The 26,254-nt window shown below is 42.4% G+C and overlaps 1 protein-coding gene across 2 annotated transcripts in view; it reads left to right on the plus strand.

The window, feature by feature from the left end:
- The first annotated feature begins 1,582 nt into the window (after positions 1-1,582).
- Positions 1,583-26,254, plus strand: part of Papola (poly(A) polymerase alpha) — a 48,888-nt gene continuing 24,216 nt past the window's right edge. For both annotated transcript variants that reach the window (XM_028764476.1, XM_028764477.1), the window contains exons 1-11: positions 1,583-1,800; positions 12,274-12,447; positions 13,344-13,410; positions 18,166-18,247; positions 19,411-19,520; positions 20,267-20,320; positions 21,451-21,562; positions 22,230-22,319; positions 22,411-22,549; positions 24,035-24,107; positions 25,329-25,449. In XM_028764476.1, coding sequence (XP_028620309.1) covers positions 1,793-1,800; positions 12,274-12,447; positions 13,344-13,410; positions 18,166-18,247; positions 19,411-19,520; positions 20,267-20,320; positions 21,451-21,562; positions 22,230-22,319; positions 22,411-22,549; positions 24,035-24,107; positions 25,329-25,449 — 1,030 coding nt within the window. In that variant the 5' untranslated portion in view covers positions 1,583-1,792. The remainder of the gene's footprint in view (positions 1,801-12,273; positions 12,448-13,343; positions 13,411-18,165; positions 18,248-19,410; positions 19,521-20,266; positions 20,321-21,450; positions 21,563-22,229; positions 22,320-22,410; positions 22,550-24,034; positions 24,108-25,328; positions 25,450-26,254) is intronic.

The following is a 26,254-nucleotide window of genomic DNA, read 5'->3' on the forward strand; positions in this document are numbered from 1 at the left end:
GAGAGAGAGAGAGAGAGAGAGAGAGAGAGAGAGAGAGAGAGAGAGAGATTGATTGCCTTAAATATTTAAATAACATGCAGGCAGTAGTGACTGTGCGTGCCTTTGATCCCAGCACTCAGGAGCCAGAGGTCCACAGATCTCTCTGACTGCAATGGCAGGTCCCACCCAAGAAAGCAGGAACTAAGAGTCTTTGCTAAAACCCTAGAGGTAGCTGTGGCTCTTGTCCCCACTGATGGCATCTAAGGGTGTAGGACCTGGTTCATTTTCTCCTCCAATTTTTACTGAAAAGGTGGGAGAGAAGTGAGTGGAAACCTATGGAGAGCCACCATAGGATATCAGGGACCGCAGGGGGACTTCTGGGGGTCCTTAGCCTCATTGATAAAAGAATTTATGAAGAGGCTCAAATGGAAGCTTGAAGATAAAGAGTTTTTTAAGAAAAAAAAAATCTCCAGGGCAGGCAAGCTGTAAATCTCCCAGCTGCCAGGAGAAGGGGAGAAAAAGCCAGGCCATCTGAGATAAGCTATTGCGGAGGTCAGCCAACTGGAGACACGTGATGGGGAGGGAGCTTTAGAGAGTAAGGAAGCCCTAAGTACCAGGGACTTCAAAAAGCTTCTTCCTTGAGCTATGAGAAGGAAAAGGAATAGTTGAACCTTTCTAATGACTACCCAGAATAGAATTGTGAGCGCACCCCGCCAAACCTCATAAGTGTGCCGGGGGTGTAAATTTTAGGAAGGAAAAATACATTATCTTAAGACGAACTCATCATACTAGGGATGTCTCCTCCTTCTGAGTATTGTCCAGTAACCCGGACCTTCATCTGCCCAACAGCAATAACTCTTAAGCATAGAGACGCGGCCATATTCACACCCAGAAATATATTCCAATCTATCACATAAACCAGTAGTGGTGCTCCACACCTGTCATGCCAACTACTTAGGAGGTTCCGGCAGGAGCTAAGGTCTAGCCAGCTTCATGGGAGCCTGTCTTATAAAACAAACAAAAACAACAATAAAATAAAATAAGACCCCGCCAAAATCCCGAAGGTGACTGTCAATTTTATTAAATTATTGCCTTAATCTAGAATCCCCTGCCCTGCACATCTGGCATCAGAAGCATATGTCCGGGCAACACAGATACAGAGGGTCACCGTCAGGGGAAGGGATCACAGCCACCCTTCTAGGTTAGGCTCTGTACCGGGCTCTAACGCATTTAAGTCCTCGCAACGATGATTAGTAGGCAGTTCTCCCACGAAGCGGTGGGGCAACGGGTACCGAACAGCACTGGGTCCCAGGCATAGCCCGCGCTTGGGCTGTACAGCACGTGGCGCCCGCTTGGGCCGCGCCCCCTTCTCATCGCTGCCACGGCTGCGTCACTCTCATTCGCCAGGATGGCGTCGCCGAGCGAAAGAACGACTGCCTGTCGCTCGGCGCCTCCCGCACCCATCCCACGCACCATCACGAAAGCATGAGCTCACCGGAGGAAACAGCGCTGGCTCACTCCGAGAACTCCATTTCCCGTCAGGCCCCGCGGCGCCGCGCAGCGAGTGCGCAGGCGTGCGCTCGGTGTGCGTGGCGGCGTCAGCGGTTCTAGAACGTTGCTGTGGTAGCGCTCGGGCGCCATGTTAGGACGAAGGGGAAGGAGGAGAAGCGCTTAAAGCGGCGGGGCGCGGGTGCAGGACTGGGTTGGCCCCGGGGCTGAGGCAGGCCGCCGTCCTTCCCGCCTCGGTGGATCATGCCCAGGGCGGCAGCGGTCGCGGGGGGGAAGTGACTGGGCGGTGCCGGCGCCGGAGACGATGCCGTTGTAAGTGATTGGCGTGCTGAGTGAGGCGCACGCCGGCTGGGCCCCGGGGGTGGCGGAGGGGGAGGGGAGGCGCACGGGCGCCCTGGGCCGCGGCTTCCGGCTCCTCGGGCGCGGGTCCCCGCAAGATCCCAAAGCGGAACGGCGGTCGGCGCGGACTGGCGGGCCGCGGCTCCCGGGTTCCTTCCTGTCCCGTTTTCACCATGGCGCCGTCCAGCCCCCCTAGCTCCCCACTTCCGCTTCCCTCCTCGGAGAGGGTGAAGAACCGGGGCCGGGAGCAGGCCGCTCTGGCGGGCCGGGTTGCTGCTCCCGAACGCCTGGCTGCGGGCGGCGCCTTCCCTGCTTTGTTGTGACCAGGCAACCTGACTTCGGCGCACTACCTGATCCCTCCTGCCCTCGGATCACTTATGTTGTGATTCCGAGTGTACGCTTTGAGCTAATTCACTTCGGCCTTCTAATGCCACTGGGTCTACTTTTCGTACTTTGCCGTGATTCCTTTTTACTTAATTTCTCCTCTCTCGTCCTTTCTCCTAAGAAAGATATTTGGAAGCCCATTGTTGCGATTCAAAAGTAGATCGATGAGGGCTTTGTATTCCGCTTAAAACATACCTCGTAAAAGCTTAGGTTGTGGAACAACTTTTCTTCCACAGCTAGAGAGGCAGTTAATTTTGGACATAGCCTCAATATGAAAGCTCGCGGATGGTACTTAATAATTTAAAAGTGGATTTCATACGCTCTTCTTTTCTCATACACTAGCTTGCTAGCTTCACTCGACCCTGATGTTTGGTCCAGAGACAGTCAGCTGTATTTCTGTAGTGAGAACATTAGTTGGGCTTAATTAACCACAGTATACAGATGTAAAATTCATAAAGTTCCCGTTGACTCATTCTTCATGGAACTAGGGTAAAGGGGCACGAGAATTGAATCTATAAAGATGTTTGGTCGTTTTTGTTGGGATTCAGATAGATGAGAATGAGTGGGGTGTTGTCACATGATGACCTTGTATTAGCTCATCCGGACTGTTCTTTCTGATACATCCGTGCTAAAAAACAAAAAATATGAAAGACTTCAGATTAGAAATGTTAGTTTGTGTCAGGGAGTGAGGGTAGGAGGGAGAGTACAGGTTTCCTGCAATTTTGATTTCAGCACACTTCTGAGGGTGGAACGGTACAGAGGCTGCATGAACACCACACATCCAGGCCTATGGTTGAAGTTCTTCAGTCTGCTCTTCAGTTGTAAAAAAATGGAGCCAAGACAGATTGATGTGAACATGACCCCTCCTTTGTATGTTTCATGGGATTTGAACTCTACAGCCAGTTTCTCACAAGCTGTCCTATCTTAAGCCAGAGTGTACTGGGATTCTTAAACAATCCAGGGAAACCAAAGACTGCCTGGTTCAGGAGGACAGGCCTTCTTCCTTATTAATTGTTTTTTTTGAGGGCTCTGTAACAGAGCTCACCTCTCCATGGCATGCCTTGTTTTCCTGTGTTCCAGCTTCACTTGCCACGATTTTTACCTTTGATCTTTTGAGTTGAGATTTCCTAGATAGCCAGTGTGGTTTTTGGTGTGTCTTAAGTTTGGACATGTAAGTTGGGGTTGAATCATAGCTCAAGTGAGTGGTCAGAATGGATAGAATCACTGCAAAGCATTCTTGCAGGTATATGTTTTATATGTAATTACATACATACTTTGGAAAATGCTGGTACTTTTTGACTGCCATAGAGGTAAAACTTAGAAAAGTTATGGAGGAAGCAAATACTTTAAAATACTTGAAATTTCTGCATTCTCTATGAAGAGAGTTTCTCACCTAATTGCTGTTCCCTCCCATGTCTTCTTGGACCTGCTTAGTGGATGTCAGCAGCTTTACCCCAGGAACTTCTCAACATGACAAACACACAGATGTCTCCAGACTTTTCCAGATGTACCTGAGGGGCATAGTTGGTGGTTTAAGAACCACTGCGTTAATGTCAGTTATGGTGGTTTAAGAACCACTGCGTCAGTTATGTATCATTATGGGCGTTTTATTCTGTATGCCGTATGCTAGTGGCCAGACCGTTCTCTGTACCAGTGCCAGTGACTTAGCATCCATGCCACACTCTGAGCATGTTGTTGAAGCTGTTGGAACAACTATTTAGTGAGACTTAGAATAAGGCAGTAGTTCTCCTGGGTGTATGAAGGGCTTTTCTCAGAGAGAATGGACCAGGGGACTTGCCTGGAGTCACAGGTAGAGCTGTGCCCTGCTGGGAGATACAGTGTGGCTGTGGGTCCATGTGGTCTGTTGGTGCAGTGGGAAGATACTGGGCCTTAGTTACTGAGATCCTTTCAACTGGGTTGAGAGCAGATGGTGTTGTCTCTTGACCTTTGCACTGCTGGTGTGAAGGCGGTGGTGAGGAATGCCTTAGGAATCCCGTGGTGCAGGCACGTGAAGTGCCCCAGGTAAACCGATCATCTCAGCAGCAGAGGTGGAGGTGAGGGTTCTCGGTTTGAGGACCGCGTAAGCTACATGACAAAAGATCCTGGCTCAAAAACAGAAGACAACAGTTATTATTAACAAACATTGTAGGAGATATGTATATGTATATATGTATGTATATATATATATATATATGTGATGTTTTCATGCGTGTACTACTTTCATAAGCACCCTTCTCCATCTCGTGTCCCTTTATTCTGCCAAGGAGTCTGTCCCCCCACCCCCTTTCTTTTTGAGACAGGGTTTCTCTGTGTAGCCTTGGCTGGCCTTGAACTCAGAGATCTGCCTGCCTCTGCCTCTCTTAGTGTTCAGATTAAAGGCGTGCGCCACTATTTTTTATCCCCTTTGACAGGATTTCCCTGGCTGTCCTGGAACTCACTCTGTAGACCAGGCTGGCCTCGAACCCAGAAATCTGCCTGCCTCTGCCTCCCAAGTGTTGGGATTAAAAGTGTGCGCCACCACTGCCCGGCTTTTTGTTTTTTTTTTTAAAGACTTATTTATTTCTTTTATTTATATGAGTACACACTGCAGCTATCTTCAGACACACACTAGAAGAGTGCATTGTATCACGTTGGAGATGGTTGTGAGCCACCATGTGGTTGCTGGGAATTGAACTCAGAACCTCTGGCAGAGGAGTCAGTGCTCTTAACCACTGACCCATCTCTCCAGCCCGGCCCCACTATTCTTGATAGCTTTTCTTTTTTCTGTTTTTTGAGACAGGGTCTTGCTACCATGCAGGCTGGCCTCTCACTTGTGCTCTAGTCTTCTGAGGCTGGAATTATGGTATCTCTCAGAGCTGGGTAGAGAAGTTTTGAAGCTTAATGCCAACTTTAGCTGGGAGGTATATGGCTAGTGGAGGGTCTGAGCAGGACTTGCCTGGCAGGAATGAGGTCCTGACTTCCATCCCTGATAGTTCAAAGAACGAAAAATGATAGTTTTATAAAAGCCGATTCTTGAGATTGTCTTTTTAAGATGGTGTGGCAATAGAATGGAGACGATTAGTTGTGAGGAAGAGCTGGCTTAAACCAGTACTGTTGTCATGGGTCTTGGGATGCTTGTGTTGAGTGTTTAACATCGGACACTTAAAGCTCGAGAATAAGTGAGGCTGTCACCTCAAGGAAAACAGCTTGGCAGTGTTTGCTGTGGCTGGTAAATAGAGCTTCAAGCGTGAATCAGGCTTTGGAAAGCTTGTGTCTGCTTCTCACAGTAAAGATGCTTTGGGTGATAGCAGAATGCTCTAATCTAAGATCTGTCAATTTTTAGAAGATATGTGTAATTCTTTGTAAGTTAGAAAAAAGATAGGATGCCAGGTTATATTCGTGTGCATCAACCAAATAAATTATTGAAGTAGATTGAATGCAGAAGCTGATAGGAGAATCCAGCTAGAATTTGCTTAGCCGGAATTGAGAGTTACAGAAATGTACTTTATTCTTAATACTTGTTAGAGAAAGGATTTTTTTGAAACTCCTGTTTCATAGGTGCATTATGCTGAGGGCTTCTTGTTATATAAACAAATGCTTTAGTTCTCAACTCTTAATTTTGCAGTATAATAAACTTTGGTGGACAGAACCCATAAAAAGTGTTGGGCTGTTTTGTGGCTTTTAAGGAAGGATTGGAGGACGGCAGTAAAAGGTTGAACTGCTCTGTGTAGCCCTGCAGTAGGCCGAGGGCTGAGCTGGTGGGTTTTGATTTTTTTTATTTTTTTTTAAACATTGAACAGGTTGGACATAATACGTAGAATAGTTTTTTGGTACACAGTGACTGTATATTCTTTAAGGCTGCAATTTTAGTCACTTCATTTCAGGTATCTAAGAGGAGTAAAACTTAAAAACAAGGCAATATTAAGAGCAAAAATAGACTAATGGAAGAACGGGGTAAAGAAAAGTATTAGGTAATCTTTAGAAAAATAATTTCTGAATTGAGGAACACGTGTGTGAGTGAGCACACATCTACGCACAGTCTGTGGATGCTACCGATTGTCATTCAATGTCTTCCTCTCTTGCTCTCCACTTTGCTTTTTAAGTCAGCAAATCTGAACCTGGAGTCCACGAAATAAGCTTCCCCAGCTGGCCACTGAGCTATAGGGATCCACTTATGCCTTCTCCTTTTCCAAAAGGGCTGGGGTTACAGATACTTGGAGCTGGAGTTGTCCTTTTAGAGGGGTGCTAGGGATTTGAACTCAGATCTTCATGATTGTGTGTCAAGCACTTTGACTGAGACATCTTCCCAGCTCCAAGATTGGAGATTAATGTGGATGAATTAATTGTTTGCTGCTCTGTGTGCTGATTATGGGTTCTGGGGTGCTGGTTTCTACTAAGCATGTTTATGAACATGTTGGATTCCTTCTCCCTAAACACCTTAATCTTTTTTACTTAAGGCAAAAATATCTTTCTGGCTTAATAATAGAACTTAAAACGTTTTGTTTCGGGGGCTGGAGAGATGGCTCAGAGGTTAAGAGCACTGGTTGCTCTTCCAGAGGTCCAGAGCTCAATTCCCAAAAACCACATGGTGGCTCACTACAATCTGTAATGGGATCGGATGCTCTTCTGGTGTGTCTGAAGACAGCTACAGTGTACTCACATACATAAAATAAATATTTTTAAAAAATGTTTTGGTTCAGCAAGACATTTCATACTTGGTGAGTCAACTTTGTGTTATCAATACTCTGAAATTTTACCTTCATTTGCCTCTAGGCAAGTTTTAAAAATCTACTTTTCATGAAACCAAGACCATTTGTATGCTTAGCTAGTTCACATTTCTTTTTTTTCTCTTTCTTTCTTTCTTTCTTTTTTTTTTTTGAGACAGGGTTTCTCTGTGTAGTTCTGGCTGTCCTGGAACTCACTCTGTAGACCAGGCTGGCCTCGAACTCAGAAATCTGCCTGCCTCTGCCTCCCAAGTGCTGGGATTAAAGGGGTGTGCTACCACTGCCCGGCTCTAGTTCTCATTTCTTTGTGCCTTTAATTATGTATGTTCCTTGTGCATAACAGCTTTTAACTAATGTACAGTATCAGCTCATAGACTGTAGTAGTTTCTGTCCTGGTTAGTTTTTTGTCTCTTTGACACAAGCTGAAGTTATCAGAGAAAATAACCTCAGTTGAGAAAATGAATCCTATTGCCTGTAGGCAAGTCTGTAGGGAAGTCTGCAGGGTATTTTCTTGATTAATGATTGTTATGGTAGGGCCCAGCCCACTAGGGCGGTGCCATATCTGGGCAGGTGGTCCTGGGTTGTATAAGAAGTCAGACTGAGAAAGCTGTGGAGAGCAAGCCAGTAAGCCAGTGTTCCCTCCAAGGATTTTGCTTTAATTCTTGACTTCAGGCTCCTGCTTGAGTTCCTGCCCTGACTTCTTCTTCATGGACCCTAAAGTGTAAGCTGAAATAAACTTTCTTCCTCCAAGTTACTTTTGGTCACGATGTTTTAGAATATCCAATACTAAGGCAGTTCCCCTTAAAATTGGTTAAGTTGATGCCCTTGGTAGTTTTTTTTTTTAAACATTGTTTGTTTGTGTGTCTATGGGTGGAGGGTTTGAGCTGTTGTGTGTGTTTGTGTGAGTAGTGAGAGTATGCCACAGTGGGCTTGTAAAGGTCAGAGAAGGTGCTGTGAGGTTTACCTGTGTGTCCTGTGGATTGAACTTGGCTGTATCAGGCCTTGGCTGAGCCATCTCTCCAGCCTGATTTCCTAGTTTGCAACGGTGGTTGGTTGTTTAGGGGCTTGTTATGCATTGCAGGCTGGTTACAAACTGGCCTTTCTCCCTTGCTGAGATGACAGGGATGTGCCAATATTCCAAACTTTTCCATATATTTTAAAAATGAGCTTTGGGGCAGGCGAGTGAGATGGCTCAGCAGATAGCGTACATTCAGGGTCAGTCCCTGGAGCCCAGGTGACGGTGGGAGGGGCTCCTCCCACTCCTTAGGCTCTGTGTCCAGCCCACGTGAGCCAGGGTGTGCTCGCTCAGATCTCCTGCACATAAAGTCATGGTAACAAATGAGAAAAGCTGAAAATGTGTTCCCCCCTCACCCCCCACCCCCCACGCGCGCTATCCTGGAACTTAAATCTGTAGACCAGGCTGGTCCTGAACTCACAGAACTGACTGTCTCTCAGCTGAAAAGGTGTTTTTGAAGGGCTAGGGAGGGAGATGGTTCAGTGGGGGGTGGGGGGGTTCCCTCAGCAGTACCAAGGGGGAAAATTCAAGTTTGATTTGTGGAACATTTACTGTATGTGGAACATGTACTTACTATATTACTGTAAGAAATGCAGTGTAATAATACTATATACAGTAGAACCTGGGATCTCGGTTATGTTTTAGTTTTGGGGAAAGGTCTTGGTGTGTCTAGGAGGCATTAGGGAAACAACAGGAGATGAATGTAATCAAAATACATTGTACCGAGTTCTCAAAGAATTTATTTACTATTACTTTTTCTTGGATACTGTTTCACTGTATAGTCCTGATTATCCTGAAACTCACTATATAGGATAGCCTGGCTTTGAACTCTGATATCTGCCTGTCTTTGCTTCTGGAGTGCTGGGATTAAGCATGTGCTGCTACCATGCCCAGCACGTTATATTTTTAAAAAAGACAAGAGAAAGATTTTACCGTTGCCCAGGCTGGCCTAAGCACTTGCCTCAAGTGACTCCCCTGAGCAGGGAGCAGTTAGGAGTACAGTAATAGTACCTAGCTTTTAAAAAGTAGTTAGCTTTAGAGATTGCAGAGTATAGCTTTTGGGCTATAGGCTATGATAGAAACAACTTTGGCCTAGCATTTGAAGTTAGAGTCTGTCTGGGTGGGAAGCTGTGGCATAAGCTGTGGCAACTTTGAATGATACAGTTAGCAAACAAGATGAGTATTGGTGTTCAGCTTCTTTTCTTTGTAGAAAGTAGGGGGATCTGGCCCTTATGACAGTGCCACCTAGATTCAGGGTTAGTCTTCCCTCAGTTAAACCTTGTTGGCAGCATTCCCCTTGATACAGAAGTGTGTTCTTTCTAGATTGCACCCATAAGCCATTTTATATTTTATGACAGTTGGTTAAGAAATAGGTTCTAGGCTGGGCGGTGGTGCTGCACGCCTTTAATCCCAGCATTTGGGAGACAGAGGCAGGCGGATTTCTTTTTTTTTTTTTCTCTTCAAGACAGGGTATCTCTGTGTACTCCTGGCTGTCCTGGAACTCACTCTGTAGACCAGGCTGGCCTTGAACTCAGAAATCCGCCTGCCTCTGCCTCCCAAGTGCTGGGATTAAAGGAGTGCACCACCACCACCCGGCTCTGCAGGCAGATTTAATCCCAGCACTTGGGAGGTAGAGGCAGGCGGATTTCTGAGTTCAAGGCCAGCCTGGTCTTCCGAGTGAGTTCCAGGACAGCCAGGGCTACACAGAGAAAACCCTGTCTCGAAAAACAAAACAACAACAACAAAAAATATATATATGTATTTTGTCTCATGTTTCCTATACAAGACTAGTACCAACTTCAAAGATTAAAAACACTTAAGTTTGGACACTTCTTGCTCAGCCCATAAAACTTACCTTTCCAATTTTTCTATTAAAAAAATCTGTTAGTAAGATTTAGAGCCAGGCAGTGGTGGCGCACGCCTTTAATCTCAGCACTTGGGAGGCAGAAACAGATTTCTGAGTTCAAGGCCAGCCTGGTCTAAAGAGTGAGTTCCAGGACAGCCCAGACTACACAGAGAAACCCTGTCTCGAAAAAACAAAAAAAAAAAACAAAAAAAAAAGAAAAAAAAGCGAAGAGCTGTCCGGTACCCTGGACAGGAAATGAAATCATTTTAGCATGGAGTCTAATGTGGACATAAAGCGCCACCTCCCCAAATAAACAAAAGTAGGATGGACAATTTTTTTAACCCTCCCCCTTTTTTTAATCGCACGGTCTTTTGTAGCCTAGGCTGGTCTTATTTAATGGAGGAGTAACCTTGAATCCTTTATCTACCTCAATTCTGAGGTTGCAGGTGTGCACCACTATATCTTGCTTTAGATAAAAGAGCTTTTGTGTGGATTTATAAGTCTAAACCTGTCTCCTGATACACTGATATGGTGACCTTGACAAGAGCATGTTGTGTTTGTGTGTTGTGTGTCTAATAATAAAACTGAAGATTTGAAGGGGAGATGGGAATGGTGAAGATTGGGAAAGCTACAGCAAGTGGTTTGCAGTTTGCTAGTTATCTAAACTGAACCGGTGGGTAAGGAATTTAGCAGCCAAGGTGCAGAAAGCAGAGGAACTTAGGTTCTTTGCTTGTACAACACAGGCTGAGATGGAGTATGCTTTAAAGTCACTGAAATGGGATTTCAGCACGCACTCGTAAGAGTGCTGTACTGAACAAACCTAGCTTAGACTTGGTTTTGTTTTTAGCTTTATTTAATGTTGAAACCTATTCTGAGAGCTGGGCACTGTGGCACATTCTCATCCTGGCATGCCCAATCTGAAGCAGGAGGGTGAAAAGTTACAGCTTATCATGGGCTGCATGGGATAATCTTGTCTGAAACAAAACAAAAATAAATGTTCTTTATGCTCATACACTGGCACAGTCATGGAGACTGTAGTTGGCGAATCTCAGTGCAAGAGTGAGTGTCAAGCAGGCCCAGTTGTGCTGGTCCATGGGTAAGTGTAAGGTTGACATTCTTAGAGTTGGGAAGGTGGTAAGACAGCATCTTACTAAGTGGCTATCCCTGCCTGTCCGCAACTCATCATCCTACCCTCTGCCTTCTGAGTGCTTGAGTTAGAGATGTGACCTACCACTCCTGCTTGGGTATGTGGTTTTGAGGGCTCTCTGTTTCATACCTGTTTTGAAAAAATACTAACCATATCTTAGTCATAGATGCTCTATAATTTTGAAAAAAAATTCTTTAGTTTTTAGGCTTTAAGAAAACGCTTGGTGTTCATGTGGATTCCTGACTTTTGAAAGGAACATTGCATGCAGTCCAGCAAGCTACACAGTTGAGAACAGGTTGAAGAGACTGGAGGGGAGTTCACTGATTGATGCAGCAGATAGATCAGATTCTTATTGTTTTCAGTAATCGTGACCCTAGTCTGAATAAAAGCTGATGCAACATGTAAAATACATCAGGGCGCAGTGATTAGAAGACACACAGCTAGCTAAGTGGCTCCCCAGTAACAGACAGAATGAGTTTCCTGGCATGCTTACATCTGTGTCAGTATTAGAAGACAAAAGCAGAGCCCAGTGGCTCTGTGCAGAAAAGTATCCTGACATTTAATGCATAATATTTATCAGATGGAACTCTTTCTAAAAGTGTGTTAGAAACTTAGTATGAATACAGCTCTTTCCCTTAAAATTGAACTTGTCTGTGCTCTCTGCCCCATTACCTACGTCGTCTGTTGAGTCACATGCCGAGTTTCACTCAGTCTTATGTCAAAAAATAGCATTTGCTTTTCATTTCTTGAGACAGGGTTTTGTAGGCAATTTTGTGTCTGCCTTCTGAATGCTGGGATTACTGTACACCAGATGCCCAGCTAAAACACATTCTTTTTCCTGTAGTGTTTATCAGGGCTTTAGAAATAACAGTGCAGAAAGACTGTAATTGTTAAATTTGTAAACGGTTCACTTTCTGTATTGTACTCTTTCTAGCAGTGTGTTCTGTATGCTTTCTGGTAGTGTCGATCTGGGTTCTTCCATTTATTTTGGTGTTTAAGTGATAGTAAAGTTTCTGGAGGAGGAGGAGGAATCATTTATTGATATATTCTGTTTCAAAGTATCTAGGGATATATTTTGTTGTTTAGCAAGATGTCTTTTCAAAGTGAAAATTTGGAGCCTAGTATGGTGACACATGCCTGTACTTCTAGCATTCTGGGACTGAGATGAGGCCTAGGTTGCACTGCAGCTCCTGTCTGAAAAGAAAGTCCAGGTGTGTGCAGCATGGCCAGGAGCAGCTGTGTGAAAGTGCTTTTTACTGACGGGCCTGTTCTTATCGTGTTGATTAGTTTCAAGTTGTAGAAAAAATTTTTTTTTTGGCAGTAAAGAAAGTTTATCCAATTGCATTTTTAGTCCAGTTACAACGCAGGGATCACAACAAACGCAGCCGCAACAGAGGCACTATGGCATTACCTCTCCTATCAGCTTAGCAGCCCCCAAGGAGACTGACTGCCTGCTCACACAGAAACTCATCGAGACGCTGAAGCCCTTTGGGGTTTTTGAAGAAGAAGAGGAACTGCAGCGCAGGTAAGGAGATAGAGGTGAACATGTGCCTTAGGATGCTTAAGTCCATGGGTTTTGAGGCATTTTCCACTCATTCAGTAGGTCAGCTTACTCTGAATCTTTATGCTTGTTTCACACAAGACTGACACTCTGAGAAAGAGCTTGTTTTCTATAAAGAGTTTTGTTGCTATAAGTATGATTTCTTTGGGAGAGGCCACAGTAGTCTTGGTTAGGGCTTAAACATTGCACATTGCAGGCAAGTGCTCTCCCAGTGAGCCACCCTTAGCCCCATGAACATTTTTATGATGGGCACTAGAGATGGCTCAGAGAGGAAGTGCACTGCCTGTTCTTACTGAGGACCTAGGTTTATTTTCTAGTACTCACCTAGTAGTTTTCACACATCTGGAACTACAGTTTCAGGAGCTCCAGTGCTGCCTTCTGGCCTCTACACACAAAGCGTGTATGTAGACATACATGCAGGGAAAACACATACATAAATAAAATTAAAAAAATTCTGGTATCTCTTGGTTATAATGTAGGTGAAAAGGAAATGCTTTAACCAGTGTACAAGTGCCAGTGCAAAACCACTGTAACCTCTGTGAATTTCGAGGCTGGGTGTGATAGCCCAGACCTTTAATCCCAGCACTGGAGAAGCAAAAGTTGGCATATTCCTGTGATTTCAAGGCCAACCTAGATTGCATAAGTAAGCCCAATCTGAGGACAAACAAAGTCTAATATGGTAGTAGCACATGCCTATAATCCAAGTACTTGGGTGGCAGAGGGAGGATTGTGAGTTCTAGGCCAGCCTGGGCTATGTAGTAAGACAATGTCTCAAAAACAAGAAAAGTCAAACTTAGTAAGCCACTTATTTATAACTTAATTCATAGTGAGTAACACATAACTAATTCCTTTATCAACAGGATTTTAATTTTGGGAAAGTTAAATAACCTGGTGAAAGAGTGGATACGAGAGATCAGTGAAAGCAAGGTAAGCCGGCGCAACGGAAGCTGCAGGCTCTGTGGGGGTTTGTTGTCTATATAGATATAGAGGCTGACTTCAGACTCACAGAGATCCCCTGTCCTCTGCCTCCTGAGTGCTGGGACTAAAGGAGTATGCAGCACAGCCAGCCAGGATTAAAACATCTTCAAATATGCCATTATTATTTGTAAGTTTCCAAATTGCTTGCTATTTTGAAAGAAGCCAACTGAAATCAGTGAATTGTCCAAAAAAAAATTTTTTTTAAATACTCTCTGGTTAGAATAATGGTGAACTGTGGCTCATTCTTTTAAGGATTACTTCAGGGAAGTATTCCCCTGATTACGGTGGATATGGCATTGATTGGTAGTCCCTTTGGAAGGTGGAAGCTGGAGGAGCAAGATTTGAGGCTAGCCTGGCCTGTGTTTTAAGACCCATGTCTCTAATCAAAAATGAAAGTGGTTTACAACGTTTATTATATTTTTTGGAATGATCCACCTCTGGATTCAGTATCTACCGTACTTGAGAATCTTCACTGTCTTTAAAAAAGTTCTGAAATAATTTGCTTGTTTTTTGTCTGTTCGGATTATTTGTTTTTAAGTTTATAGGTGTTTTGCCTACAGGTAGGTATACCTGTGCACCATGTTTCTGGTGCTTGAAAAGGTCAGAATGGGGCAGCAGATCAGTTCCCCGGAACTGCAGCTACAGATTTTGTGAGCTGCCATGTAGGTTGTGGGTGCTGGGAACTGATCTTGTATCTTCTGGAAGAGCAGCCAGTGCTCTTAACCACCAAGCCATTACCAGCTCTCTTATGTTACCCCCACCCCACCCTGCCTTCTTGCTTCTGGTTTGGTTTTTTTTTGTTTGTTTGTTTTTTGTTTTTTGGTTGTTTGTTTATTTGTAGTTTTAGATACTTTTTTTTCTTTTCAGTTGTAGATCCTCAGATCCTCAGACAGCAAATCATTGTTTGTGGTGGTATTCTCTGAACTCAAGGCACTCTGACTGTACTCACTCACACAGCTGAGGAGCCTGGTAAAGGAAAGGTTTTTAAAGCTGTGTGGAGTGTGCTTGACCCATTTTTTAAAAGTTGCATAGATAGAAGTAGTTTTTCTGGTGTAATAGAAAAATGCTTAATTTATATGCAGCTGAAAAACTGATAGAGAACAGGACAGAAGATAGTAATAACTTAAGGGAGAAGTAAGTTAGTTGGTAAATTGATACTGTTCTTCAAATATCTTTATATGTTTTAAACATCTGTTAAAAATTGAACAACTGGGGCATTATAAATGGCAGTCTTTTTTTTTTTTTTCTTTTTGGTTTTTCGAGACAGGGTTTCTCTGTGTAGTCCTGGCTGTCCTGGAACTCACTCTGTAGACCAGGCTGGCCTCGAACTCAGAAATCCACCTGCCTCTGCCTCCCAAGTGCTGGGATTAAAGGCGTGCGCCACCACTGCCCGGCTCTAAATCTTACTAACAGATTTTTTTAATAGAAAAGGTAAGTTTTATGGGCTGAGCAAGAAGTGTCCAAACTTAAGTGTTTTTAATTTTTGAAGTTGGTACTCTTGTATAGGAAACGTGGGTTTATTGGAAGACCTTTTTCTTAGATGCTTAAAGACCCTAGTCAAGAGGACAAAGCCACAACTAGTTTATGTCGTGACAAAGGGTTTTAGTATGTATTTAGTATTTATGTAGTATTGAGGTGGGCCTTGGACCTCACCACCTGGATCCAGTGATCACTTTACCTATACTTTCCTGGTTCTGGGAGTTCAGTTGTTAGCACTACTACTACTCTGTTTGTCTGTCTGTCTGTCTGTCTGTTCCTTCATTCAGTGTGTGAAGCTAGGCCTGCCTTGTCTTGTTTCGTGTAGCCCAGACCGCCTTTGGCCTCCTGCCTCCTGATGCTGGGTTGCCAGGATGTGTACCGCCCTGCCAGTGACTGGTGACTGGAGGCCCTGATCTGTTTCTTGAACCAGTGCTTCTTTATTTATTTGGTGTTTTATTAAGCGGGTGGAACAGACGCTTTGTAGTTAACGCTTTCATTGAGTGCAGCGGTTGACTCCACCGTTCCCTGCCCCTCTCTGCTGTTAGTTGTCTTTACCTCAGTCCCTGGGTTTGCTTTCATGTCCTCTCTGAGTCTGTCTGCATTGCACAAATGAGACACAATATGTAATATTGTTTGCCTGAGTTTGGCTGATTTTTGCTGAACATGATCTTTGGTTCTATGCATTTTCATTCAAAAGACTAATATATTTTAAGATTTATTTTTGTCTGCATGTATATCTTAGGTACCCCGTGCGTATCTGAGCTTGGAAGTAGAGTTAGAGATGGTTGTGAGCCGCTGTGTTGAGTGGTAGGAACAGAACCCATGGCCCTTCTGCAAGAGCAATTATTGCTCTTAATCTCTGAGGCATTTCTCTAGCCCCTCTAATTTTCTTCTTATGGCTGAATGAACTGTACTTTGTATATATGCCATATTTTCTTATTTCATTTATCTTGGCTGTTGTGGACAGTTGTAAACAGATGTGCAGATGTCTATGGCATGTGATGTTGCCTCCTCTGAATACATGCATACTGGACCATTCTGTGAAAGGCAGATGATGGACCCACTGTAAGTCCAGACCATCTCATAGTGTCCTGTGTTACTCATAAAGCTAGGTAAACTTTTCCCCCATATGGTTACTATCCATAACTAAGTGGACAATAGAGAGACTGTGAGGCCAGTCTCAGAACTACTCATTTTGCAGCATCACTGGTTCAAGAACACGGATTTGGGATGAGAGAAGGCTGCATTGTGTGAGTTTATCTCTGGGTCCTCTGCTGAGTTCTGTTGGTCTGTGGATTACTGTTTTGTGTCAGTTTCATGGTTTTGCTACTGGCTCTAGTAAAATCAGGTATCCTGGCTCCTCCATCACTGCTGTTCCTGTGTAGGGTGACTTAGGCCAGTCTGTGGTTTTTATGCCTCCATAGAAATTTTGGTTGTATTGTTGTTTTAGTGCTGTGAAGAGTATAATTACAATTTTCATGGCGATTACATTGACGCTGAAGATCACTTTCAGTTATATAGTTGTATTCACGGTATTCCATCCAGCCCATGGTCCAGGGAAGTCATTTTTAGTGTTGCATTGAACCAGTAATTCTATTGTTCCTTGAGGCATGATCTCTGTAGATGGGCTAGGCTGACCTCAGATTTATAGTGATCCTTTAATCTCAGTCTGCCAAGTGCTGGGAGTACAGTTTTATGCCACCATTCCTGATTTGAACTAACAATTCGTACTCAGATGTTGGTGTTTTTTAATGAGACAAGATCTTCTGTGGAGTCCAGACTGGCCTTGTACTCTAGTGACCTTCATTCTCGCTGAGCTCTCTGAGAGGCAGCATTTTAAGTGTTGGGCCACTGTACCTGGCAAAGTAGTGATTTTTTGATGCAGTTCTTCTCCCCTCTCCTCCAGGAGAAAAATTATTTGGCTTAACAGAATGAGTGCTCATTCCTCTCTTGTTTGGTTTGAGTTCTTTGAATAGTGTGGTTCTGTGCTGAGTGGCAAGTTGATGAAAATGGGGCCTTGTAAGGCAAGGCCTGTGCTTGGTTTCCATTCATTTACTGATCTTACTGTGCTAGCCTGGTAGCCCAGGCTGACGTAGAACCCAAGTCAGTCTTCCTGTGAATATTTTTGAATCTCATAATTCTTTTTTTTTCTTTTTCTTTTTTCTAGACAGTGTTTCTTTGTATAGTCCTGGCTGTCCTGGAACTCACTCTGTAGACTAGGCTGGCCTCGAACTCTCATAATTCTTTTTATTTCAAACGTTTATTACATTTACTTTGTGTGTGTGTGTGTTTGTGTGTGTGTGAGTGTGTGTGTGTGTGTGTAGGTCAGAGAACTATTTGCTGGAGTCACTTCCTTCTACCATATGGATTCTGGAATTTAGTTACCCAGGTTGTCAGGCTTAGTTGTGAGTGCTTTATTGAGTGATCTTGATAAACGTATTTGTATGTTTGTTTATTTGTTTGTTTGTTTTTGTTTTTTTTTGAGATAGGATTTCTCTGTGTAGCTCTGGCTGTCCTGGCACTTATTCTGTAGTTCTAGGCTGGCCTCAGACTCACAGAGAGCCACCTGCTCTTTCTTAAAGGCATGCACCGCTGCCTGGACTATACTTAGGTTTTGAGATGAGGATTCTTATAGGCAGGCTGGCCTCAAGGTCTGTATGCAAAGGTGAGGATGACCTTGATGAGATCCACCTGATCCACCACCTCCCTGGTAGTGAGTCTAGGGCTGGGCCACCGGCCCAGTTGTATGGAGAGCTGAGGACCAGCTTAGGACTTGATGGACACTCAAGGCTTCTGCCTGCCACCTGAGCCACAGCCCTGCTGCTGCTGCTGCTGCTGCTGCTGCTGCTGCTGCTGCTGCTGCTGCTAGTGCTTTTTAAAAGTACAGCATCGCCAGGCAATGGTGGGTGGCACATGCCTTTAATCCCAGCACTTGGGAGGCAGAGGCAGGCATATTTCTGAGTTCGAGGCCAGCCTGGTCTACAGAGTGAGTTCTAGGACAGCCAGGGCTACACAGAGAAACCCTGTCTCGAAAAACCAAAAAAAAAAAAAAAAAAGTATGGCATCATTAACATTTTTATAATTCCAGTTCTTGGGTTTCATAAACAAAACAAGAAATGGAAAGACTGTTCCCATAAATTAACAAATAACAACTGAAAAATAAGTTGTTCTCTCATTGGAATCGTTTTCCCTGCTTTACTAACAACCATTGTTTTTGTTCAACAGAATCTTCCACAATCTGTAATTGAAAATGTTGGAGGAAAAATTTTTACGTTTGGATCTTACAGACTAGGAGTACATACGAAAGGTAGGTAATATTTTGCTTATTTTGAGCTAGTAGAACTTGTATCTCTAAGATTTTGACAGTTTTTAGTGAGTCATACCCGAGCTTTGGTTATGGAAGTGAGTCTTTAAGGAGTCGCAATTCTTTACGATCAGACAGCATCTATATATACCTCATATCTGTCTGCAGTGCAGTAATAAGCTCAGTTTACCAGTGGAAGAAGGCAGGCATGGTTCTGTATCCAACAGCACTAGGCTGCTTTCTTGCATTGCAAAGTGTGGGAACAGAGTACTTCCACTGTGGTCTATGGACAGTTCTCCATAGATTCCTTCTTTCTTTCTGAAGAGTATCACTGGATGTGAGAAGAAAGGGTCAGAACTCTAAGAAAGTCTTGTTGTTTTCTTGTCCTCACTTTTTATTGCAGGTAGACTGTAAAATACAGCTTTCAAATACTGAACCAGTGTGGCTGCAGCTACAGCTGGTGATCACATTGAATATTTACTTTAAACAAAGAGTGACTCTTTCTTCTTAAAAAAATAGGCATTTTTATTGTCTATATCTTATGTCTATATATATGTAGTATGTGTACCACATGTATGACAGGTACATGCAGAAGACAGAAGAGGGCATTGAATTTGCTGCATCTGAAATCTAGAGGACTGTTGTGAACTGCCATGTAGGTGCTAGGAACTAACCTTGAGTTGTCTGCAAGAGCAGCCAGTGCTCTTAACCAGTGAGCCGGCTCACCAGCCCCCGGTACCTAAGTTCTTGATCTTCACTATCTTTTTATATTTCTCAAAACAATTTAACTTGTTTTCCCTCTGAAAAAAAGGTTTTAGTTTTAACACTTTGAGCAGAGAAACACTGACCACCACTGAAAAGGACATAAAGGAAAATGGTGTTTGTGTAATGATGAAGTCAAGACCATGGATTAGTGCTCTCCAGGAAAGTCCTGGCTCAGCCTTGTTTTGACTTGTTTATAGAGTCTATTTTAAGTACAGTATATCTGAAGAAAATCGTGCCCATTAGTTAGCAATACCTTTCCCTACTAGCTAGTTGTGTGTGTCGGGGGACAAAATTCTAGAAAGCTTGCCAGTATCATGTCAGACAAATCTTATACTGTTATTGATAAGATACATGACAGTTTCCTTGTACTACTGTATGATGGTTGATTTCCTTTTTTTAAGGTGCTGATATTGATGCGTTGTGTGTTGCACCAAGACATGTTGATCGAAGTGACTTTTTCGCCTCATTCTATGATAAATTGAAATTACAAGAAGAAGTGAAAGATTTAAGAGTATGTACATCCTGGTGTGAGAGAGGGAGAGTTCAATGCCATTAGTCTGTTGAGAGATGCATTTACAGGTAGAGGAATCATTTAGTTGAGCTGGCATATTTGCCAGGCAGTTTTAAACAGTCAGCATGCATTTGTATTTGTAATTTACAATAAAACTGTAATGATAAACTTGTAAATTTACAAATTGTGAAACAGAAGCAAACACAGTAAGTAATCTCTGAACAGTCATTTTTCCTATGATAGAAATGGAGGATATTTATTTATTTAGTTAGTTATTTTGTTTTTTTGAGACAGGGTTTCTGTGTGTAGTCCTGGCTGTCCTGGAACTTACTCTATAGACCTGGCTGGCCTCCGCCTGCCTCTGCCTCCCAAGTGCTGGGATTAAAGGCATGCGCCACCACTGCCCGGCTGGAAATGGAGGATTTTGAATTCACCAGACTTGGTGTTACAGTTCATAGCTTAAAAACTTTTTTTTGTTGGGAATTATGCTAAATTATGTTGAAAGAATTCCAAATGTCATATTTTAAAAAGTAGCAATAGTAGCCACATAGCTTACCTGTAATCCTGGTACTTGGGAGGTAGAGGCAGGAAGAGCAGAAGTTAAGGGTATTCTCAGCTGTGTGGTTAGTTTGAGGTCAATCTGGTCTAACTGAGGCCCTGACTCAAACTAAGTAAAAGATAGTGGAACCATTTGTCATGGGCTTATGGTGGAGTTTCAGGAACTAAACTTGTTCACTTTCTCACAGGCTGTTGAAGAGGCGTTTGTACCAGTTATCAAACTCTGTTTTGATGGAATAGAGGTAAGGCCTAGTCCTAGTGGGCAGCTTTTGGTATGGGCTATCCTGGATTGTGGTTGATTTAGATAAAAATTTGATTGCCAGTAAGAATTCGTTAGTTGGTTAATATCAACATTTTTTTTGTTTTGAAAATGGGTGTCTGTTCTTTGTGGAGCATGTGTATTAGGTAGGTTCTTTTCGAACTCTCAGTGGAAGTGCAAGCAAAGGACTCAGGACTGGAAGCTACTGCAACCTAGTTCTGTGCTGTTTTCTTCCCACATCAACTTTGTTCTGGTTCAGGCAGTCTGTTTTTGCAAGTAGCCTTTTTATTTAGGTTAATTTGTATTAATACTTTGAAAAGACGGGCAGTGTCAGCTGACAGAGCCTTAAGTAGTTTGGTAGAGTCAGTGCCCTACCGCACTAGAGCACAGAGAGAGAGGTGTCGCCACAGGGCTGATTCTTAGTCACTGTACTTGTGTTGTAAAAGTGATGGTGGCGTGATGAAAATGCTGCTGCTGCTAAGACCTGAGACTCTGAGAGAATGATGACTTGCTGGTTGTAGTTTTTAAAATACAGTCGCAAAGGTAGTTTTAGAATTGCTATATAAGATACCTAACTTATGAAAGGCTGAACTGCTGGCTTTAATAAGTAGCCAAAAATGTTAAATTTGGTTAAGAATTAAATTTGCATATTTTTGACTTATAGCCAGTGTTTAAATATAAAGATATTTATAATTAAAAAACAAGGTGACTATTTACCTACTGTTTTTGCATGTGAAAATGAATGAGTATGTGAGGTCCTTTGTGAGCTAATTGTGAGTGTGTATCTGCCCCATATTTTGGCCCTTTAAGAATGTAGCCAGCTTACAGCTCCTACAGATGCTTAATTTCAGTGTATGCATGTAGCAAAGTCAGTAGACTCAACGGTCAAAATGACATGTACTGTTTGTTAGGTTCTATTTCATATCACTGTTGCCATGCTTTAGCCTCTGTTTAATATGCCTGTGTGTACAGCATGGACTTCTTGTGAGCCATTGTAGCCATTGTGAGGTTCATGGTCAATGAGACGGCTTTAAGAATTTTTTTTTTTAAGATAGAAAATGCAATAAAAGTAGTTTGACAGATATGGAATTTTAGATTTTATTTTTGTTTTAGATTGATATTTTGTTTGCAAGATTAGCACTGCAGACTATTCCAGAAGATTTGGACCTACGAGATGACAGTCTGCTTAAAAACCTAGATATAAGATGCATAAGAAGCCTTAATGGTATGTAAAAGCCTGCTTCCTTTTGTGAAGTTGGAGGGCTTGTTGTCAGATAGTTAAAGAACAGTCTTTAAAACGTATGCTTTGTAATGAAGGTTTTGATAGCCAGTGTGAATGCATAATGGATATAAAAAAACATTCTTTACCCTGGAAAGACTACAGAGCTGTGTCTTGTAGTTGGTCGCTGATGACCTTACACTTTCCCTGTTATTAATGGTGTATTAGATCCTTAAACAGACTGACTAATGTTGCTAGTGACTGAGGCTTTACTGTGTACCCTTCATTAATTTGCATTTGATAGTTGCTTTAAAATCTTATCAGATAAGTGAAAAGAGTTTTCTCTTTAAAAAAATGTTAACATAGCTCATTACCAGTGCTTTGGGGCAACTATTGGAAGCTCAGGTGGACTAACTCCTCAGGGAATATATATAGGAAAAAGTCAGGAGTTTTAAGTTTGAGATAAGGTAGACTGCTAGGTGTGTTAGCTGTGGTTTAGGATTATGCTTGGGCCAGGAAAAACTACTTGATTTCATGCCTTTTGACTCTATTGAATTCACATAGTCATTCCACCAAATAAGGTTTTAATTTGGGGATAGTCTTAGGAAATTGTGACGACACTACTGTAACACCTGGGGCTTAATGTTGTGTTTCTCTTACTCCCGTTAATCAGGTTGCAGGGTAACCGATGAGATTTTACATCTAGTACCAAACATTGACAACTTCAGGTTAACTCTGAGAGCCATCAAACTGTGGGCCAAACGTGAGTTCAGAATTTGTTGGCTAGCTTATTAAAAACATTTAAGCTCTTCATCAACACTAACTTAATCTTTTTGCTTTTCCCTTATCAACAGGGCACAACATCTATTCCAATATATTAGGTTTCCTCGGTGGTGTTTCCTGGGCTATGCTAGTAGCAAGAACTTGCCAGCTTTATCCAAATGCAATAGCATCAACTCTTGTACATAAATTTTTCTTGGTATTTTCTAAATGGTATGTTTTTAGATTATATTACAATAAAATTGATTGTAGACACTGAAGTTTAGTCTTATTTCTGTGACATTTCTACAGCTGGTTTCAGATTCCAATTTTAGTCTGTGGGCTGAGGGCGTAGCTCAGTGGTAGACTGCTTGCCTGGCATGCACAAGGCCTTGAGTTTAGTCACCAGTCCCGCCAAAAACCCAACCAGTTTTAGTTCAAGATAAATCTACCGTGTTGGGAAGAGACATTGGACGTGAAAAGGCAAACCTAAACTCTGTTTCTTTTCCCTAGTTCTGCCAGGGTCATAAGGCAACTAAAACCTATGCTACTTGTGTGAGCCTACCCTCCAAATAAACTCTGAACTTAGCTACTGTAATGTGTGCTGCCATCTGCTCTGTTACTAGGGTGGGTAGAACTCACACACACCACTCCTTTCACTCTCATTGCTTGCTTCTGTTCATAGGCTGTTGGTTTGTGATTGTGTTTCACCTTCAGCTGGTCATGTTACTTGGCAAAACTTTAAAGGTGTCACTTTTATACCAATTTTAAAAAGAAATACGTTAAGTGACTGAAAAATAAACATAGTCACTGGATCCTTTAAGACTTTTTAGCCCAGGAGAGAGCGAGCCGTTAAAGTCTCCTAATCAAGATACTCCCGTTGATGAGTTTTAAGGAAAGTCCAAGATACTGCCAATTTGTGGTAGTTACTTTGATACCAAGAGTTGCGGTTTCAGTCAAATTATCTTAAAGAGCTTTGTCTTTCATATTGCCAATACCTTCCTTTATTCATGTAGAGAAACAATTGTTTCTTTATAGTCATTTGGTAACAGGCTCCATGGATTTAATTTATAACTACTGCTCTTTCCAGTATAGTTCTGCTGCTTTGCCTTTGTCATGGAGGGTGAGGAGTGGTTAGATGTAAAATTTCTCTTAAGGCATAGAACTTCTCTTAAGGTGATCCACAAACATTTCTAGTAGGCCAGCTTGATTTGTACTAAGCAAAAGAAACATTTTTCATCTTTGATCTTTATGTCTGACTAAAGTAGCATGAATACATTTTATAACATGACTGTATTATATGCAGTAATCCTGGGAAGCGTTGTCCTGGTTAACTTTCACAGGTACTCCTAGTACCTTGACTAGAGTTATAAGTGACTCTGCATATGCCTGTGGATGGAACTGCAGGGGTTTTCTCTTTAAATGGGACTAGCCTTGTTAGAGGTCCAGATCAACACACTAGATGTCTTGAGGTGGCACTTCTTTATTTGTTAGTGCTTTATCAGTTCTTCGGCAGAGCAGATGTTTGACATGAGGTGAGAAAGCTATCATGATTTAATTTCATAGAGAAATATTACTTAAACAGAAAGGAACGAGAAGCTGTGGTGTATATGCCAAGTGAGTGAAGCAGGGTTGCATTCACAATGCTGTATGTTTAACAGAAACGTTTAGATGCTAATGTCCAATAGTCTTATCAAGTGCTACAATCTTTTTGAACAGGGAATGGCCAAATCCAGTGCTATTGAAACAGCCTGAAGAATGCAATCTTAATTTGCCTGTGTGGGACCCAAGGGTTAGTGTATTATTTTTTCCCCTACAAATTCACACTGTTCAATAACAAAAGTCACCTGCATAAACAAGGAGGCCGCCCAGTTCTTACAAATGAGTGGATGCACCCATATTTGACTTGTTGTAGATGACCTGCCTGCTCTCTGATTGTCCTCCGCTGTGAGAAGTGTAATGCTGTACCCTGTAAAGGACATTTCCTTGTACACACTTGAACAGAGTTCACTAACAACTCACTCCGTTTAGCATTATCTTGTAAGTCAAAGTTGTACGGGCATTTGTGCTTAAAAAAAAAATAAAAGGATACTAAAAATCCCTGTATATTTTTTTATTTGATCTAAGTAGTGTTAAATTGGCTTGTTTAGAAAGCTCTTGGGTTAGTGTTTGCCTGTAGCGTATGGCTCCTAAGCAGGATTGTAGGGACCGTGCTATCCTTGTAAAGTCTGGTTTAGTGTTTCAGAGATACAGAAATGTGTTAAGGAAGATCAGCCATTTTGTTGAAAAGTTACAGATAGCATTTACTGCTTATACTTTTTAGGTGTTAGTAACATTAGCTTTATTAATTGATAAAAGGAATTCATTGGAATCAAAACTTTCCAGGTTTTTGAAACCATACATTTTTAAAATTTGTTATTTATTACAATATCAAAATCTTTGAAGTCCTTTTGGGCTCTGCCCCAAGCTGTGTACTTCCGTTGCCTAGGCGTCAGAGCATTTAAAGGAGAGCGTAGTAGCCTCTGTGGGGATGAGGCACACAGTGTCTAGACGAGCAGGCACTAGATGAGCATCCTGTTGTCTCACTGGTCGAGAGCTGCTGCTCTACCTCGGTTAATAAGCTTGCACTGCTTGCCAGGGCAGTCCCATCTTATTTAACGTGAGTTTTATAAGAAGCCTTAAAACTGTAATTTTTTAGGCACTCTCATTTATGTTGCCAAATGCAGAAAAGCAGTAGATTTGCAACTATGTTTTCTGTTTTGTTTTTGCCAGCAGGTACATGCAGTCAGGTTGCAAGGTAGTTATACCTCCATCTTGGGAACAGACTGTTGACTAGATCTTTCATTCTGTAAAAAATTTCTATAAAACAGTCTCTTGACCTGTGTTTTTTGTTTCTCAACTCCAGCTATGAATGAAGTAAAATGTAATCAGTGGTTCAGTTTAACAAGGGGTAAAAGTCCAAGTATCTGTTGTATATGTACTGAAGAAACTGATTGGCTGTTGTTGTATGTAGGTAAACCCCAGTGATAGGTACCATCTTATGCCTATAATTACACCAGCATACCCACAGCAGAACTCCACGTACAATGTGTCCGTTTCAACACGGATGGTCATGGTTGAGGAGTTTAAACAAGGTAAGTGTTTCTGCTTCTGCTCTACTTGATACAAAAGGGTTTGCCTACTGTTGCGGACCCAGCAGTCAGCTAGTTGTGTGATGTAATTGAATTGCCAGACTGGGTTTGTGCCTGTATTTTTGTTGCTGTATTGGAGAGTAACTCCGCAGTGTTTAAGCAGTTTGCTCTGACAGTGTGTTGGAGAATGCAGTGCACTTACGGACTTGGACATATGGTTTGGTTCAGGGCTGTGTCAGAGCCTGTAACATCAGAACTGATGCCATTTTGTGTTCCTGGGTTACTCAAGGGACATACAAGCTTTTCATATTCCCTTGAAAAGAACTTGGAGTGTGGTTGGGGCCTTTGAGAAGATCCTTGGCTTTGAGCCCCAATTTATTGTAAATTTAAAGGTATTACTAGTTGTCTTACTTCCTCAAAGACCAAGATGGCTGAAGGTGTCTGGTAGAAAAGGCTGTGTAATATCTTCAGCTTCACGTTGACTACTCTCGACTTCCACATACGGAATGTTTTTAATGGGAAAGACGTCTTGGCCATTTAGAGATAGCAGTAACTTGATTTTAAAAGGCAGAAACATTATATGGAGAACTTTTAATTCCTTGGGTAACTACTATGCTTCACTCTGAGCCTTCCTATGAGCCTGACATTTTACTAATAATGGCACTTTACCAGAAATTGGTTCTCAGAAAATTCTCCAGTGCTTTTGAAATATGTGTAAGAATGTACTTTAAGGTTATAAAGTAAAACTTCCATTTGCTAATGTTTAGGACTACAGTGAATGCATGTCGTATGTTTAAAATTATTTAAA

The sequence above is a fragment of the Grammomys surdaster genome, unplaced genomic scaffold (assembly GCF_004785775.1).
Source record: "Grammomys surdaster isolate TR1022 unplaced genomic scaffold, NIH_TR_1.0 144, whole genome shotgun sequence".
In the NCBI taxonomy this organism is placed as follows: Eukaryota; Metazoa; Chordata; class Mammalia; order Rodentia; family Muridae; genus Grammomys; species Grammomys surdaster.